This window comes from Trifolium pratense, linkage group LG3 (assembly GCF_020283565.1).
Source record: "Trifolium pratense cultivar HEN17-A07 linkage group LG3, ARS_RC_1.1, whole genome shotgun sequence".
Lineage (NCBI taxonomy): Eukaryota > Viridiplantae > Streptophyta > Magnoliopsida > Fabales > Fabaceae > Trifolium > Trifolium pratense.
The window spans coordinates 10,847,931-10,865,671 of NC_060061.1; the positions used below are offsets into that span (position 1 = coordinate 10,847,931).

At 33.5% G+C, this 17,741-nt stretch overlaps 4 protein-coding genes and 3 non-coding genes across 8 annotated transcripts; 3 read left to right on the top strand and 4 right to left on the bottom strand.

The window, feature by feature from the left end:
- The first annotated feature begins 79 nt into the window (after nucleotides 1-79).
- Nucleotides 80-3,432, top strand: LOC123914165 (protochlorophyllide-dependent translocon component 52, chloroplastic-like). Its single transcript, XM_045965192.1, has 7 exons — nucleotides 80-767; nucleotides 869-1,056; nucleotides 1,386-1,471; nucleotides 1,599-1,771; nucleotides 1,858-2,046; nucleotides 2,457-2,644; nucleotides 2,969-3,432. Exons 1-7 carry the CDS (start codon nucleotides 240-242, stop codon nucleotides 3,222-3,224), a joined length of 1,608 nt encoding a protein of 535 aa, XP_045821148.1. The 5' UTR covers nucleotides 80-239; the 3' UTR covers nucleotides 3,225-3,432.
- Nucleotides 3,433-3,796: 364 nt separating this feature from the next.
- Nucleotides 3,797-5,969, top strand: LOC123914168. Its single transcript, XM_045965199.1, has one exon. It carries the CDS (start codon nucleotides 4,020-4,022, stop codon nucleotides 5,751-5,753), a length of 1,734 nt encoding a protein of 577 aa, XP_045821155.1. The 5' UTR covers nucleotides 3,797-4,019; the 3' UTR covers nucleotides 5,754-5,969.
- A 1,623-nt stretch (nucleotides 5,970-7,592) lies between these two features.
- LOC123914169 (60S ribosomal protein L32-1-like) lies at nucleotides 7,593-9,289 on the bottom strand. Its single transcript, XM_045965200.1, has 2 exons — nucleotides 9,108-9,289; nucleotides 7,593-8,028 (listed from the first exon to the last, which is right to left on the bottom strand). The coding sequence occupies exons 1-2, from the start codon at nucleotides 9,195-9,197 to the stop codon at nucleotides 7,717-7,719; spliced, it is 402 nt and encodes a 133-aa protein (XP_045821156.1). The 5' UTR covers nucleotides 9,198-9,289; the 3' UTR covers nucleotides 7,593-7,716.
- On the bottom strand, nucleotides 8,141-8,227 carry LOC123919190. The gene has a single exon (XR_006813102.1). It is a non-coding gene; the product is annotated as a small nucleolar RNA Z196/R39/R59 family (small nucleolar RNA).
- On the bottom strand, nucleotides 8,529-8,604 carry LOC123919189. Its single transcript, XR_006813101.1, has one exon. It is a non-coding gene; the product is annotated as a small nucleolar RNA Z195/SNORD33/SNORD32 family (small nucleolar RNA).
- Nucleotides 8,966-9,048, bottom strand: LOC123919244. The gene has a single exon (XR_006813153.1). It is a non-coding gene; the product is annotated as a small nucleolar RNA U31b (small nucleolar RNA).
- Nucleotides 9,290-12,687: 3,398 nt separating the features above from the next.
- LOC123914171 (glucan endo-1,3-beta-glucosidase 4) lies at nucleotides 12,688-17,315 on the top strand. 2 transcript variants are annotated; one of them, XM_045965201.1, is made up of 5 exons: nucleotides 12,688-12,999; nucleotides 13,617-13,745; nucleotides 13,855-15,111; nucleotides 16,819-16,846; nucleotides 16,938-17,315. In XM_045965201.1, the coding sequence occupies exons 2-5, from the start codon at nucleotides 13,679-13,681 to the stop codon at nucleotides 17,080-17,082; spliced, it is 1,497 nt and encodes a 498-aa protein (XP_045821157.1). In that variant the 5' UTR covers nucleotides 12,688-12,999; nucleotides 13,617-13,678; the 3' UTR covers nucleotides 17,083-17,315. The 2 variants fall into 2 exon arrangements, with proteins under 2 accessions (XP_045821157.1, XP_045821158.1); XM_045965202.1 differs by having other exon boundaries at nucleotides 12,691-12,999; nucleotides 13,636-13,745.
- Nucleotides 17,316-17,741: the final 426 nt, after the last annotated feature.

Consider the following 17,741-nt stretch of genomic DNA (forward strand, 5'->3'; position numbering starts at 1 on the left):
AAGTAGAATAATACAAAGAAAAAAGAATAGCCTGTGCGGATTAATAGATCAATAAAGTAAGTAATATTAATAACTAGTTAATGAAAATGCACAATTAATAGTAAGTTTGTTAATTATGCAAATGCGACACTCATTCATTGCATAATTTGCATAATAAAAATGAAAACACAAAAAACTGGAGCCTCTAATTACAACATCTCTTAAGTTGAATCATTGAACATTATTGCAGAAAGGAACAAATGGAAGCTATGTTAGCTTTTTCTGTTCGTTCACACCACATCCCAATAACACTTGAAACACAAACATCATTAAAAAAAAACATGTTCTTGAACTCACAAATACATTTAACACTTCCATTAATTCGTGGGAATACTTCAAAATTCAAGCTTTTCACTGTCTTATCATCTTCTCCATTAACAGAGTCCAGTAGTAGTAATCTTCAAGTGGATGATGAGGAGTCAGAAGTTGAAGCAGATTCAGAGAAATTTGATTGGTACTCACAGTGGTATCCATTGATGCCAATTTGTGATCTTGACAAAAGAGCACCTCATGCTAAGAAAGTGATGGGAATTGATGTTGTTATATGGTGGGATAGGAATGAAGGTGAATGGAAAGTTTTTGATGATGCATGTCCTCATAGATTGGCACCTTTGTCTGAAGGAAGAATTGATCAATGGGGTAGGTTGCAGTGTGTGTATCATGGTTGGTGTTTTAATGGATCAGGTGATTGCAAGTTTATTCCTCAGGCACCTCGTGACGGTCCTCCTGTAACTACTCCCTCCGTTCTTTTTTAACTATCGCTTTTGAAGAGAAAAAATTGTTTGTTATCTTGTAGTCCTCATTTACTTTTGCATAAACAAAATTGCAGATTCATACGTCGAAAAAAGCATGTGTAGCTGCTTACCCAAGCACTGTGCAGAATGATATCTTGTGGTTTTGGCCAAATACCGATCCTCAATACAAAGATATTATCACAAAGAAAACACCCCCATTCATACCAGAAATTGATGATCCATCCTATAGTAGCTTAATGGGGAACAGAGAAATTGCTTATGGGTAAGATTGTAAGACTAAAAAAGAATGATATTCCTTTTGTAGATTGGCCTAGCTTAACATTAATGTGATTGTTTTCCTCTGATTGGTAATTGATAGCTTAATATAATAATTTGATATGATTTTGGAAGATGAAAAACACAAACATTACATTAAATATGCATAATTTGCATTGTTAAGAAGTCTCACATCGGTTGCAATATGGCCTGACTAAGTGTTTATAAACTAGAGGCAATCCTCACTTTACAAGCTGGTTTTGTAAGGTTGGATTAACTCAATTCTAAGATGCATGTTAGACTTTTTAAGAAAACATGTCATTAAGCTCTTTTCAGGTATGAGGTACTGATTGAAAACCTCATGGACCCTGCACATCTTCCATATGCACACTATGGAATGTTGAACACTCCAAAACCAAAAGGTATGCATATATATATGATAAATCTTTTAACTTCAGCAAATTCCTATTTGTTTTATATATGACAATTACATACTTTTTTTTTTGACACAATGACAATTACATACTTAAAACTCAATTAATTTAACAGAGAAACTTGATAGAGAAGGAGGAACACCACTTGAATTGTCAATTGAAGAGTTAGATGTAAATGGTTTCACAGTAAATCAGGGTTGGACTTGGAGCGAAAGCAAATTTATGCCACCAAGCATCTTTTATGCATATTCTGATAAATATGAACCTGCATCTTCTGTTGAAACTAAGGTAACTTATTGAGTATTATGATCCTTATATAACGAAAAGTGCACAGCCAGTTTTATACTAGTGTTACATAATGTATTTTAATGCAGAAATCATCGGTTCAGAAGAAATTTGCTTTGATCTTTATTTGTATTCCTGTTAGTCCTGGTAATAGCAGACTAATTTGGTGCTTTCCAAGAAACTTTGGACTGTGGATTAATAAAATTGTACCGCGGTGGATGTTTCATGTGGGAGACAACTTGGTTCTTGATTCAGATTTATATCTTCTTCATGTTGAGGTAATTCGTTTTATAATTAACAAATCATTTATCCCGTTGACTAGGCTCTGTTTGAATAAACAACTTAATTAAACCACTTATGACATGGACGGATATCATATAAGTACTTATATATATAAGTATTTCTATAACAAAAGATTAAACAAAGTCAAACTTTTTCCATATAAGCTATAAGTTGTTTTCATAAGCTATCCTGGAGAGCTTATGGAAGTAAGCTAAAAAGAGCTTCATGACATTTTATAAGTAGATATGCTCAAATAAGTCATTCCAACCAAGCCCTAGGTTACATCTGTCTGCTTTTCCCCCTTAAGCTGAATAGTTTATGTTTCAGCAGAACAGAAGTAACATATCCCTGGAAAACAATATAATAGTTTGGTTCCTCAAATAATATTGCTAAATTATTTTGATAGGAAAAGAAAATAATGGATGTTGGTCAAGAAAATTGGCATAAGGCATGTTTTGTTCCAACAAAAGCAGATGCTCTTGTGATTGCTTTCCGGAAGTGGTTAAATAAGTATGCAGGCGGTCAAGTTGATTGGAGAGGAAAATATAGTGGAGCTCTTCCTCCTACACCTCCTAGAGAACAGCTTTTGGACAGGTAAATCACATAAGATTGCATTTTCACGTGTGAAGTTTTAAGTATGGTTATCAGTATTCTCTCCGATACATGCGAATAGTATCTTGATTTGATGCAAAACTTAACCTAATTGATTTGAATCTCTAGTGTGTATCTATTTTGAACATGAATCTCGATTCATTTTAATGAATGAATCACAATCTAAGCCTAGTGTATTCGGTTTCTTTTTGCTGTCAACTTTGTATAGCTAGTCACTTTGTTGTGTCACTTGTTATTACTCAAAAATGTCTTTTGTTTTATTGGTTAAGATTCGGTTATTGTTGAAAAATTATTAAATTTGAACAGGTACTGGAGCCATGTGGTGAATTGCAAGAGTTGCAATTTGGCCTATAAGAGCCTTAATGTGGTGGAAGTGGTGCTGCAGATCATATCAGTTGCTGCAATTGGGATTGTTGCCATAATGAAACACGGTGCGGTTTCAGCTGTAACAAGAAATTCAATGGTTGTCCTTGCGATACTTTCATTCGCGTTGTCACGGTGGTTAGCTCACTTCATATACAAAAACTTACGTTATCACGACTACAACCACGCCTTTCGCTGAAATGTGTTTCCTTAGTTATTGTAGTCCAACTTTGTAATGTATATATGTGTATGCAAAGTGTTATATACAAAATGGATTCAAAGGTGGTGGTTTGGTGAAATGAAGCACATGTGCAAGAATGCTATATAATTTGAGAGATCAACAATGAGATTAAAATGTAACTTTTTATTTTATGTTATTACAACTCTCTGTTAATATCGTTGGATTAGAAGTCTACTATTATATTGGTTATCTTATCTTAGATTCTTAAGGTGACACACTTGCACACTATATAAAGTGCACTCATTGTATCAGCTTCTTCATACTATCATTTTATTTTATTTTATTTAAGCAAAAGTGGAAATATATTAAATAAAAAAGAGAAGATATAGAGAAACCTAACCCAAACAGAAATACATCGTGATTGTACATACCGAAGAAAAAACATTATTTAATCCAAACAAAATTACAATTTGTGGGGGACTACAATTAAAATATAGTTGAACATTAATTATATTTAGTTTAATATTTTTTCAGATACAGTTAGAAATTAGTTATAATTTACACTTTTCATATATTAAATAAAATGAAAAAGAAAATAAAAAAGGGTGATGATGTTGATGATGATGGAGTAAAAGTAAAGCTTACTGAGGAAGTCGCAACAGTAGTAAACCCAAGTAAGCCATGACTATGGCTTCCCACCAGATTTAGAATATATCATATCATATCAGATCCACCGTCACCATTCGCCACCACATTCTACATACATTACATTACCCTTATCCCATTTCAGATCTCAAAACCAAATCCAAAGAAATGAAGGATTCTAATTCAAACTCAACCACCACCACCAGTAGTAGAACAGAACCAATAGGCCAAAACCTAATCAAACTAATAAGCAATCTATGTTTTTCATTCTTCGTCTTCACCGTTCTCATCTTCACCGTCATTGCCATCACATACCAACCACCTGATCCATGGCTTCAATCTTCACCAGCCTTAACAAACCTCTTCACTCAACCTAAAAACGCCACTTTCCACATCGACACTTCCGTTATCAAAACCGGTGAAGACATCACTCCTTCACCACAGGACTCACCTCTTCCTTCCTCCGCCGATGCAACTCCCGCCGTCACGGAAGCTGTAATTGAAAAATCCGAGGAGAAAATCATCAATTCATCCGTCGCGGCGCCTGGTCCTATTTCCTCTGACTGTAAGGAGCTTCTCGGAACGCTAAATTGCTCCGATCCTCGTGTTCTTATTGCTATTCAGAGATTTAATCTTCGTGCTTTTAAGTCTATTTCGTTTTTCGAGTATCAAACTCCGGTGAACGGTGCTGTTTCCGGTGATTGCGATGTTTCGTGGAGGTTTCGTAATAAAAGAGAGAAGTCATGGAGGAAGTACCGTGATTTTCGTCGGTTTAGGGTAACTGTAACTGATGAATGTCATTATAAGGTTATTCACGCAGGTGGCTTTCATTCCGGTGTGAATGCGCGTCGAAATCCGGCGCCACGGACACCACGGACCGGAGGTGGTAAGGGAAAAACATTGCCGCGAAATTCGAACAGGGATGATCAGATCAACGACACGATTCCGAGTTTGGGATCGGAGACTAATTTTAGGAATGGCAAGTATTTGTATTATTCACGAGGTGGTGATTATTGTAAGGGTATGAATCATTATATGTGGAGTTTCTTGTGTGGTTTAGGTGAAGCAATGTTTTTGAATAGAACTTTTGTTATGGATTTGAGTGTTTGTTTATCTTCAATGTATAACCCTAGTAATAAGGATGAAGAAGGAAAGGATTTTAGGTATTACTTTGATTTTGAGCATTTGAAAGAGGTAGCTTCCATTGTTGAGGAAGGTGAGTTTTTGAGAGATTGGAAGAGATGGGATAAGACTCATCTTAAGAAAAAGAAGGTTCCTGTTAGAAAGGTTGTTACTCATAAGGTTACTCCTATGCAACTTCAGAAGGATAAAAGTACCATCATTTGGAGGCAATTTGATTCCCCTGAGCCGGAGAATTATTGGTATAGAGTTTGTGAAGGCCAGGCTGCTAAGTATATTCAGAGACCTTGGCATGCTTTGTGGAAATCCAAGAGGTTGATGAACATTGTTACTGAGATTAGTGGAAGAATGGACTGGGATTTCGATGCAGTTCATGTGGTTCGCGGGGAAAAAGCTCAAAATAAGGAGCTATGGCCTAATTTGGATTCCGATACTTCGCCAGATGCAATTCTTGAGAAGCTTAAAGGGATGGTTCAGCCTTGGAGGAATTTGTATGTTGCTACGAATGAGCCGTATTATAATTACTTTGATAAGTTGAGATCGAATTTCAAGGTGCATTTGCTTGATGATTATACGGAACTGTGGGGAAATTCAAGTGAATGGTACAATGAAACTAGTCTTCTTAACAATGGAAAGCCTGTTGAGTTTGATGGTTACATGAGAGTTGCAGTGGATACAGAGGTCTTTTACCGTGGAAAGACTCGTGTGGAAACATTCTATAATTTGACTAAAGATTGCAAAGATGGAGTTAATACGTGCTGATCAGGTTCTCCCTACTGATTTTGATGCTTATTCATTGTACACGAGTCTTTGTTCTCGATTTAGTTTTAGATTCATATCTTGGGGGTAAATTTAAGCTTGCTGCTGTGCTTGCTTGTTCTTTTATTGTATTGGTTGATGATTTATTACTTGTGTTGATTATTATGATTTTGTATACAACATATCATAGAATCCCTTACTCTCTTCCTGCTTCTCCCATTCCTCATTGTCTTCATTTCTTTTCTCGTTTAAAATATTTTGTTCCTGCGTTCCCACAATGACCAAACCAAATTGAAATAAAAAAGGGCTTTTGCTGCAGTCCTCTAATATTTCAATCTATTAATGAAATATTAGCCTAAATTTAACACCATCTAATCTGTATTTAGTTTACTTCATTTATGTACTTTTGAATAACTGATCTTATGATGCTACTTTGAATTAATTTGTATGCCTCAAGGATGTACTTAACTTTAGCGCAATCTAGGTAAATTGTTTGTGAGCATTTTTCTTGCATTGCTTGCACGGCTTGTCAAGGCCTTCACAGCCACTGTTTAATCAATAATACAAATTACACGGCTTGTCAGTTTATGTTTGTGCAGAAACAGAAACCGTCCAAAACATTAACTAAGAAAGATCACTTGTAAATACTTATATTGAGGTAAAGTTTTGCACGGCTGTGCATTGTTAGAAATTTAAACGGACTGGATACCTTCTTATCAGTTGTTTGGGTTCTGCTCAATACATTATGGTATACTATAGTTAACTGTATTTTGAATTGTACTGCAGTTAGAATTTAGTCTTTCACATTAGTTTGTCATGCACAAAATATACGTATCCTGTTAATTTGAAGTTTGAACAGTTGCTAAAAATGCAAGTACTGTAGTTTGAACATCACAATTCACAGCTGCAAGATAGTCCTCGGGAAGATGAGGCATATGTTTTGAATTAATCATTGAAGGTTGGCAACCAATAGCTGATGTAATTTTTCCTTCGTCTCTCGCAATGATTTATTTTCTTTATTGTTTCCTTCTTTCACTAGAAGGAAAAACAGTTAAATTATGATCAATTTAAGTGCTACTTCTACCCAAATCTTTGACTGCACTAAGTTAACACCAAGTGGCCTGGTTAATGGGCAATATGAAATCCTGTTAATTAATCTACCTGTTTGTATGGAGTTCTATTAGTTTTGCTTCTATGAAAACAAGACCAAGATCCTACTCTCGTTCCTATCTCTTATTTATTTTCTTTCAATATTCTCTCTTATCACCATAGCAGCATGTGACCCATCACCCATTGTTGTTGTAAACTAGGCAGACAGACCCACAACATTAACAAATAATAACAAGTCTGAGAGGCACGAGAATGTGTTGTCTTTAAGAATTTGTTGGCATAGTTGCTCAAAATCCCCCAAGGTATTACAAACTCTTAAAAGCAGTACCAATGATGTAGAACAACATAAGTAAAACAGGAAGATATGGAGGGTCCTATATTTTTATAAGTCACCAATTAGACAGTTTTCCTTAAGATGAGATGGAGATTGACCAAGTTTAAAACGAGCTAATAGTACCGTTTTAAGAATAAGCAGTAACATACTATATAGCTTTTGGGTCGGCCTTCTAGAAATGAGGTAACACTTCTAAATTATTTTAGAATGATTAATGATTGGAGCAGAAAGTTGAGGCTCTTATAGGTGATTACAAGTGAATGTTGCGAGTTATACATCCTCCATAAAGAATTAAAATTTGAGAACACTAGGAATGCTTGTAAATTTAATTGTTTAGCTTTTACAAAAGGATTAGATTAAATTGGATTTAGCTTTTACAAATTATAAAATTAAGTGGATGTAACAAGTATTCTCTATAGACTAGGGTTATATAGAATGTTTGTACATCATTTTAGAACAAAAATATCATATCATCCGAAAGTATAAACCAATATAAAAAACTCCTAAAAGATCACTACAAAACTATTCATCCTCTTGGCTTCTTAGTCTAGCTAATTTGTTTGTTACAACAACATCAAGTTGTGCAGCTCTCTCTACTATATCCTTCCTCTTTCTTGTAGATACATTGTGTGCAATTTCAGCACAATAAGTCCTATTGTGCATCATAAGCAACTCCAAATCATTAACATTACTAACAAGAAATTTCTTGAAACCATTTGGAAGATAATGCCTAGTCTTCTTGTCAGACCCATAACCAATATTTGGCATCAAAGTACATCCTTTAAACTTTCTCCTAACACGAGAATCTATACCCTTGGGTCTACGCCAATTTTCCTATTAAAAACAAACACATCATATGTTAAATGAACACAAAAAACAACACTTGAAATTGAACCACATTTAAAAATAAAAGCATAATTAAATAAAAGTGTTTGTTGTTATGTTCTGCAATCTCAGTCGAAAGATGGTGATAATTTTGATAATCACGGATAATCATAATAGTAAGGATATTATAATTGCATCACAGATTGCAGAACAATATACATTTAAATAACTAGAATTTAAAAAATCAATTATTTATATTAAAAAAAATATAAACAGAGAATTAGTAACAGTAGGCTTATAATTAAGAAAACCCCTGTGTCGCAAGATCTGTAAAAGTTTGCTATATGCCCGTAAAAACGAAATGTCCAGCTACAAGACTAAAGTCTAAATTCAGGACATCAGATACCATAGGCAAATTACATACAAAAATTGTAAAAGAAATTCAACAAATTCAGATTAAAAATGATAAAAATATAAAATTGACAGAAAAAAAAAACGAATTTTTTGGCAAGAGATCAGATGGTAGTGCATGTTTGTTTCATCATCTATAACAGAACCGTATGGAATTTTATCCTCATTTCTCATTGCACTTCATATACTATTACAAAAATTTAAAATTTTAAAAACAAATTCAAAAATTAGAAATTGTACTTAATAAGAACAAGACTGGTGTCAAAAACATGTCATAAAACCCAACATCCAAAAGACATAAACATAGTAATTTTACAAACTAAAAAAAAACAAAACTTGTTTGATAAAAATAAGAAATTGTTTAAATTTGGAAAATGGGATCAGATAGTCGATCTTTTTCACCAAGTATGAAATTCACAGTAAGACTGGACGTCACATATTAAGATTGTTTTTCCTCATATCCCATATAAAATATTAAATTAAAATTTAGTAAAATAAAATTGAAAGTAAGAAAAATATGATAATAGAATAAACAGGATCAGATAGAAAAGTCAGTCACCACGTTACACCATGTAGATGCAAATTAAGACTGGGGCGACAATCATTATCATCACTTCCGGTTTGTTAATAAAAAATTGAAATTGAGAAAAAGAGAAAAGATATTGTTATTGTTATACCTTTACACAGATCTTGCGATCGCTTTGGGGTCTAATGAATTTCTTGACCCTTTTCTTAACGATCTTCTTTGTGAGGATCGGCACAGCCATTGTTGCTGTGTTGATGATGATGAAGTGTGGAATATGAGTGAGTATTTATAAGGAAGCGTTGTGTGTCTAGGGTTTGTGGTGATAACGGAAGGAACGCGAATTACGCATGCGGCTGAATCTAGGGTTTTTTGTTGAATGGACCAATTTAGTCGGGTTGGGCCAATTATTAGGTCTAAAGAAATTGTTTTGTTATTTAGGTTGTTATTTGCACCACATACTTTTTAATGTGTCAGGCTCAATCAACCCACCCCCACAACCCTAATTTTGTCCACAACTCTACCATTTAGAACATACTACTACTATAGTGTAGTGTAATAAGGGTAATGCTAACTAATGTTTTTGGGGCACTAGTTAAAAAAATTAGAAGAGGTAAATTTTTTATTGAAAATAATATTTGTATACACTTTGAAGAGATTAATTACATAAGTTTCGAGAACATTTTACTATACTAACCTCCTTGACTAATTCTCTATGGACACTAGTTAGCACTCTCTATATAATAATAAACGAATGCAAACGATTCTTACCATATTCCCCACAACAAATGCAATTTCGAGTACATATAACATTTGTCGCAAGTTTCAAACTGTGGACTAAGTTATTCTCGCCATTCACATGTAAGATAGATGTGTTAACTAAGTTAGCTTCGTGCCCGGCTGTTTTCGGTCTTCCAACAACAAATCCTTAATTATTAGTTGCTCAAATTTTAAAGATATGTTGGAGCATGTAGTATGATGTCGTTAGTTTTATTGCACCAGACATCATGTTGTATGTTAATACGTCGTCCACCCCCAACTACCATGTCCATTCCTTCCCTTCAAATAACTTGGGATGTGCAAATGCTACGCCAAGTGAAACTTGCATTATTTACAACAACCTCAAGGGCATAGCGTACGTTGTGCAATGACAACCTCCGATTTATGATTGTCTAAGATGCAACGTCGGCGCTAGCTTCTAAAGCAGGTAAGGTGCAACAAGATGAAGATGGCGTATTTATGATTATCAAGATCGCTTCATTTAAGCAAGTTCTAATGTTTTTGTTTTATGAGAAGCTCAACACAATAGGGGAGACTGGCAATAAATGAAGCTATGCATGAAGTGATTCAAAGAGATATTTTTACATGTTACTTTTTGAAAGTGACTAAAAAATTGCAGTTGATGTTATTTCTTCCAACTATGTTGGTTTTTCTTAGTCTAGCTTGTTAGTTTATAATATTAAGGGTCCGTTTGGCCCAGCTTTTTTTAAGCTTATGCAAACAGCTTATGCAATATAAATTAAGTTTTATGCTATTTTATAAGTTCACACTAGTGAGAATTGTAATTTTATAAACTATTTTATCATAAACTACCTTGACAAAGTTATAATAATATATAAAAATTGCATAAATTATTTGCATAAGCTCTAAATAAGAGGGAAAAAAGTCAGGTCAAACGATACCTAAGTCTATGTTATTGTTGTTACCAACTTTAGGTGAAATTTATTAAGCAACAAGTGAATACGATCACTCATACTTTAGTTAAGCGACCTATTTTTGATATAGTCACTGTTTTTTCATTTTAATTTTTTTTTTTGTATCTAGAACTCTTTGATTAATAAAATGAGTTAACTTTATTATTGTTAAAAAAAATCACATTAGCTTGGTAAAAAAAAAAATCATATAATACACGATTAGAATACCACATGTATTAACTCATCATTGATGCCATATAAAATTTAGTCCGGAGACTTTTATTTTTACCATCAAGTTCTGACATCAAGTGATCTTAGTCTCTCTCGACCGCAGTTACGGAGAATTGAACTATGGTTCCCCTACCAAATTCAACGTCAATCATCGTTGAACTAGCTAACAATTAGTCCTGAAGACTCATTTTACCCCCACAATATTTTGTTTGTCTAGTTTAACATCCGATGAAAATAAAACTTAGTTTTTTTTACACAATAAAACTTAGTTAATATCAGACATTTTTATATAAGAGACAAATTAATCTCTCTATTATAATAAATTAGAGACCAATTTTTACTTAATATAAAAATATTATAGACTAATTTAAATTTTATTTCTTGTTGGAACTTAGAACTAAAATTAAGTCGTCATAACTCATAACATAAGTCTTCACTCTAAAATCTAAATATTTTGGTGTTTAAACTTTAAAGAAATCTGTTTCAAAAAAAAAAAACTTTAAAGAAATCTGATAATCTTAAAATTAGTTGGCAAATAAAATTTGACAAAAAATCATTAATTTTTAAGTTAAGCTAAAAATTATCTTAATGATTCGTTTATGGAATCCATTAATTAACCCCTAGAGATAGGGGTGCTCGCGATTCGGTTTGGATCAGTTTTGAGGCAAAAACTCATCCGATGCAAAAATAAATTCATTTGCGGTTTGGTTCGGTTTTGGATGACAAATAAAAAAAATCTGATCCAATCCGATCCAATATTATGCGGTTTAATTTGAATCGGTTTTTGGATATCCAAATTATAAATTGTAATTTTTTAATAAATATAAATATTATAAAAAACGCTACAAAATAATAGTTTGACATTTTTGACAAAATAAATATTAAGTTTGATATAAAATATAATATATAATATATTGAAAATTAATATTTTGGAATGACAATTACCAATTATATTCGAAACATATAAAATGTAAAAAAAAAATTAAATTAAACTAACATATAGTATTAACAAAATTTAAAATAGATTAAATTAATTAACAAAATTTAAAATGAAAAAAAAGTTAATGCAAAATATATATTTATACTAATAAAAAAGATAAATAAATATTAAAATATATGTATGCGGTTTGGTTCGGTTTGGATCGGTTTTAAGAAATCAATACGAAATCCGATCCGATCCAGCGGTTTTCACAAAAGAACATCCAAACACATCCAAAAAACTTCGGTTTTTTGCGGTTTTCGGTTTTTTTGGATCGGTTTTCGATTTTTATTTGGATTGGTTTGGATTTGAGCACCCTAGACTAGGCACTGTTTGGTAAGTCCAATAAGCTAGCTTATAGCTTATTGAACTAACTTATAAGCTTGTTTGAAAAAAATGTGAAGTGTTTGGTAACGAGCTTCTCTAACTAGCTTATAACGTTTTTTGAGATGCTATTTCAAGTAGCGTATGAGCTTATAGCTTATAGCTTTTTCATTTTATTCCATATTTACCCTAATTAATTTTATTTATTTATTTTTTTAAAATTATAATAACTACCCACTAACACTTACCAAAAAAAAAAACTACCCACTAACCATGTATTTTTATGTCATTTTTTACTTACAATAGTTAAATTTGCCAAACACTTTAATTTTATTCTACCAACTTTTCGGCTATAAGCTATCAGCTATAAGCTAACTTTTCAGCTATAAACTAGCTATCAATTAGCTTATAACTTATTTTTGCTCATAGTAATTTTTTAATGACATAGTAATTTTTTAATGAAAAAGAAAGATAATAGGGGTAAAAGAAGGGCAAGGATCTAGGTGGGTTGTTTGTCTTGTAGTAATAATCATAACTGGTCTCCACTGTGTCCAGTGACTCAGTAAAGTAAAGTTAGAACACACTGTCTCTGGTGCCTCTTCATTCTCCTCTCACTGTAAAGTCTCTAACTTTCTCATTCAGCTCTTTCCAAACCCCAGTTAGATTCATTCATCAACACTTTCATCCTCATTGCAAACTAGTAAATCTGTTAATTCAATATCAGTTCCTGGGTTGTGTTGTGTCCCAAACCCATAAGAGGAGCTGAAACAGTTCTCAATAGCAGCACCACCAACACTCTTGTAGGGTTTGTAGATCAGGTATCTTGTATATGTCTCTTTTCTTTACTACCATTCAGTTTTTGCTTATTCATTCTTATCATTTGAGTTTCTGTCTTTTTCTAACATCACAAACCAGGTTGTTTTTGTCACTGTTTTTTTTTTAGATTTCTTTCTTTCTTTGACTAAATTCTTGTTCTTTTTTCTTCTGCTTTTTTGGTAAACCTTTGCCTCTATTTTTTTCCACATATTTAAAAGTAGAAAATGCTTGTTTCTTTGTTTCTCACATCATTTTTAAAAAGTAGCAAATGCTTTTTTTTTTAATTATAAATAATTTATGTACAATAATGTGCCAAACAGGCTAGTAGTTACTGATTCCAGAAGTTTTTTTTTAATTATTTAATTTTTTGCAATGTAAAACTAAATTTGAGTTTGTATACATCAATTTTATCTGATAGTATATTATATATATGATACATGCATTCTTCTATGGAGTACACATTTCTGTGCTCAAAGTTCAATTTTAAAGACTTTGCTTTATATTGTTTCATCCAACTGGTGGACTCTGTTTAATGATATAATTTTTTTTGTTTTTTCTGTTATATAATTTTAGTTGTTGAAAGAAATCATGATTTCGTATCTATTCTGAGTTTTGACAGTTAAGGCTTTGCCCGGCAGAAGTATTAGGCTGAACCTGCTGGTTTAAGTGATATTGGATGCAATGAAGCTTAAAGAATGGCTTGCTAGTGTTTTGTTGCTCACTACTGCTATGCTAACAACCACATTGGGTAATATATACCTCCCTATTTTTATCTTATTTACTTAATCTATCTCAAATTGAATGCATGTAATTTATCGTCTAATACTGTTGTATGTTAATGTTGAATCAAATTGTAGGTGCATTTGTGGGGGTAAACATTGGCACTGATGTCTCTGATATGCCATCTGCTTCTAATGTGGTTTCTATTCTAAAAGCCCATCAAATTACTCACGTGCGTCTTTATGACGCCAATGCACACTTACTACAAGCCCTTTCAAACTCTACTATTGACGTAATTGTCGGCGTCACCAACGAGGAGGTACTGAAAATCGGAGAATCTCCGTCAGCAGCCGCAGCCTGGATTAACAAAAATGTAGTTGCGTATGTACCATCCACCAATATCACGGCAATAGCTGTTGGCAGCGAGGTTCTTTCCACAATCCCAAACCTTGCCCCCGTTCTTGTTCCTGCCATGAATTCTCTTCACAAAGCTCTGGTTGCCACAAACCTTAACTTCCGCGTCAAGGTTTCGACACCACAATCTATGGATATTATCCCTAAGCCTTTTCCTCCTTCTACTGCCACCTTTAACTCTTCGTGGAACTCTACACTCTACCAAGTCCTCCAGTTTTTGAAAAACACAAATTCCTCCTTCATGTTAAATGCTTACCCTTATTATGGATATACTAAAGGAGATGGTATTTTCCCTATTGAATATGCTCTTTTCCGACCCCTTCCTTCGGTGAAGCAAATTGTTGATCCGAACACACTATTTCACTACAACAGTATGTTTGATGCTATGGTGGATGCTACCTATTACTCTATAGACGCGTTAAATTTCAAAGATATACCTGTTGTTGTCACAGAAACTGGTTGGCCATCTTTTGGTGGAGCAAATGAACCTGATGCTACTGCAGAAAATGCCGAGACCTACAATAACAATATGATTCAACGGGTCCTGAATGATTCTGGTCCACCTAGTCAGCCAAACATACCAATTAATACTTACATATATGAATTATTCAACGAAGACAAGAGGAATGGGCCTATATCGGAAAAAAATTGGGGCATCGTCTATACTAATGGAAGTGCTGTTTTTCCTTTAAGTTATGGTGGTGCTTCTGGCCAGATAACTGGAATTGGAAATTCTTCGGGAGTTTTTTGTGTGGCTAAAGATGGAGCAGACACTGATAAGCTGCAAAATGGCCTGAGCTGGGCTTGTGGACAAGGAGGAGCAAACTGTGCTCCTATTCAACAAGGGCAGCGATGCTATCTCCCCAATAATGTGAAAAGCCATGCCTCTTATGCTTATAATGATTATTATCAGAAAAATCAAGGTGTTGGTGGAACATGTGACTTCGACGGTACTGCTGAAATTTCTACCCAGGATCCAAGTAAGTTTATACGAATTCTTATTTCTGTTTTAACTCACATTTTTGGCAAGGCACTCATGTAAGCTGCTGTAAGTAACACTTTAGATTATTGATCTAGATGGTCACATACGTGTAACCGTGTCCTTTTTAGATTGAACATGACATCAACTAAACTAAGTATCCGAAAAGCTTATGCTGTTAGGTGAAAACATATAGAAGGGTTTTAATGGGGACAATGAGAATTGAAATCTAGAACACGTGTCATAAAGAATCCGATACCATCTCATGAACCACCTATCCCAGAAAGCTTATGTTGTTGAGTGTAGACACAAAAATGATTTTTATAATCTAACTACTCTCTTACAGTTGTAGGACTCGATGATTTCTCTTTGTTGTAGAAAAAACTCTCTGGAATTAAACCATTTATAAATCCTTGATTATCATCTCTTTTAAAATGACCATAGGCTAGAAAGCAGTTTTATAGTAACTATTCAAGTTATAGAGGAACATGTGGCAATGTGCAACTGTTTTTCAAACTTCATGAATTGACATTGCTGAAGGTTGAACAAATAATACTAAAAAAATAAATCTATATCCTCCTTAAAAACAGGTCTGGATGATAAAATTATGGATTCTATAGTTATTGATTGGTGACTATTTCTCTATTGGGCAAGAAACCAATCACAGTTTGTTTTGAATTTTTTTTCTCTCGATAATTAGTTTGTTTAGATTCTAACCTGCAAATTCTGTTTAACCCAAAATTTATAAGTTACATTTTTTCCTTCTTTGCTTGGTTAGTTTAGTGGCATAGCTATGTATTTGCTTACTTCATTTATAAGTTATTGATTTTATGTTTTGAGAGTTTCAGGAGGCATTTTTCTTAAGGTTTTAGAATGTTGTAGTATTTGCTTTCCTGATCTGCAGGACCTAGGCATTAAACCTATTGAAACTTCATGAGCAAAACTAGGCTACTACATAGAAACGTCTTCTTATTGCATCCTGATACTGATTAAATTGTTGTGAAAATACTGGCGGGGAATGAATTCTCTTATTAAAATTTCATGACTATATCATGTTAAAATTGTCTATTTCTCTTTTCAAAGACATTGAATAGTTTGTAAGTATTTATGAAGAGAGACATAAAATATAACATGACAATGTAGGTGAGCTCTATGGTGGACCACTTTGACAAATGATCCACAGTAGACCACACTTGATAATCACTTGAAATACCAATGTCGCCCTTTGAAAGTAGAAGCTTGCATTCATCTTTGTTCTCATGAATGAGATGTTGACCATTCGTTTTTCCTTGTTTTTTCCCGAATTGGTACCAATCAGTTCTTTCCCGAATTGTTGAGTTTAGAGTAATTTTCAAGTATTGGTCAACTTTAGATCGCCTATCAAAGTGGTCTACCGTAGAACTTTCCGTCTCACTCATTAGGATGAGAAGGGTTGTAAATTTTACTTTTTGTCATTGTGAAGTTTAGAGTAATTTTCAAGTATCAGTCAACTTTAGACCGCCTCTCAAAATGGTCTATGTAGAACTTTCCGACAAGATAATGTAAAATTTTCACACAGAAAGAATAGTTGTGGTAGCAGACTTTTTCGAAGATGTATCTTAGTCTTAGCAATAATATTTGAAGTCTATTCCATTCAATGATTTTGATCACTTAAATAAATGTTTCCTTGCGGGTATTTAACCAATGAATGTTGTGTAATCCGTTTCAGGTTATGGATCCTGTAGATTCACAGGAAGGTATAGAATCTTAATCTATATACATCCTTGATTCAAAACCAAGTGTTTCTCTTGAAAATTCTTATCTGATCATGGTTTATTTTGATATCAGCTCTGGCGCCGGAGGAGTGAGTTTACCACCCATGGCACTTGGTCCTTCTTCAGGTCCCTTTGGAGCAAGTATGAACTTTCAAGTGTCTACCATTCAGTATTTGATATCTGCTGTCGGTGTATTTTTTGCTCTAATGATTCTATGATCAAAAGGTTTAAGCACTTTTAAGATTGCAATTCAATTATTCGCTGGAGTGTAGTTTTCATCGATTTTGGTTCTTGTATTTTGTCCATTTTATTATTCATGGCTATGCTCCATCTTGTGCATTTGAGGTCACTGTAATTTACTGTATCTCTTTTATGATAGATAATTGCTTAAATCTAGTGATTTAGCTGTAGGAGAAAAACCAAAGACTGAATCTAGAAGAAATTATTGCCATTGTTCTTTAACAAACAAATGGTGCACTCTTGATCACTCTAGTCCATCTCTTTTACATCTTTTTGGGTTGTTTGGAAAGGAAAAAAAATCATATATTTACTAGTCATATATTCTGCTCACCAACCAATCAATTGGGCTCTACCAGGTGGTAGATAGAGTAGGATGAAATTGAAGATGATGTAAATTTAACTTTGTAAATTTTCGGTCACATCAAACATTTCTAGCATAATTTTGAAGATGATGTGAGAATGATAACATGAAATTGGAGGCATAATTCTTGAGTACTGCTGTGGTGCAAAGGAGTGATTTCGGGTAAAAAAAGACTTAAAACCACCCACTTTTCGATGAAAGATGACTGGGGTTCGAAACTCTGTTCCTGCATATATAATGCAATGTTCTATTAACTGAGTTAAGCTCACGAGACTT

Coding starts and splice junctions, on each gene's coding strand:
- LOC123914168 (XM_045965199.1), top strand. CDS start 4,020: ATGAAGGATTCTAATTCAAACTCAACCACCACCACCAGTAGTAGAACA.
- LOC123914165 (XM_045965192.1), top strand. CDS start 240: ATGGAAGCTATGTTAGCTTTTTCTGTTCGTTCACACCACATCCCAATA. Junction 768..868: donor CACCTCGTGACGGTCCTCCT/GTAACTACTCCC, acceptor ACAAAATTGCAG/ATTCATACGTCGAAAAAAGC. Junction 2,645..2,968: donor AGAGAACAGCTTTTGGACAG/GTAAATCACATA, acceptor AAATTTGAACAG/GTACTGGAGCCATGTGGTGA.
- LOC123914171 (XM_045965201.1), top strand. CDS start 13,679: ATGAAGCTTAAAGAATGGCTTGCTAGTGTTTTGTTGCTCACTACTGCT. Junction 15,112..16,818: donor AATTTCTACCCAGGATCCAA/GTAAGTTTATAC, acceptor AATCCGTTTCAG/GTTATGGATCCTGTAGATTC. Junction 16,847..16,937: donor TCCTGTAGATTCACAGGAAG/GTATAGAATCTT, acceptor TTTTGATATCAG/CTCTGGCGCCGGAGGAGTGA.
- LOC123914169 (XM_045965200.1), bottom strand. CDS start 9,197: ATGGCTGTGCCGATCCTCACAAAGAAGATCGTTAAGAAAAGGGTCAAG. Junction 8,029..9,107: donor ATCGCAAGATCTGTGTAAAG/GTATAACAATAA, acceptor TGTTTTTAATAG/GAAAATTGGCGTAGACCCAA.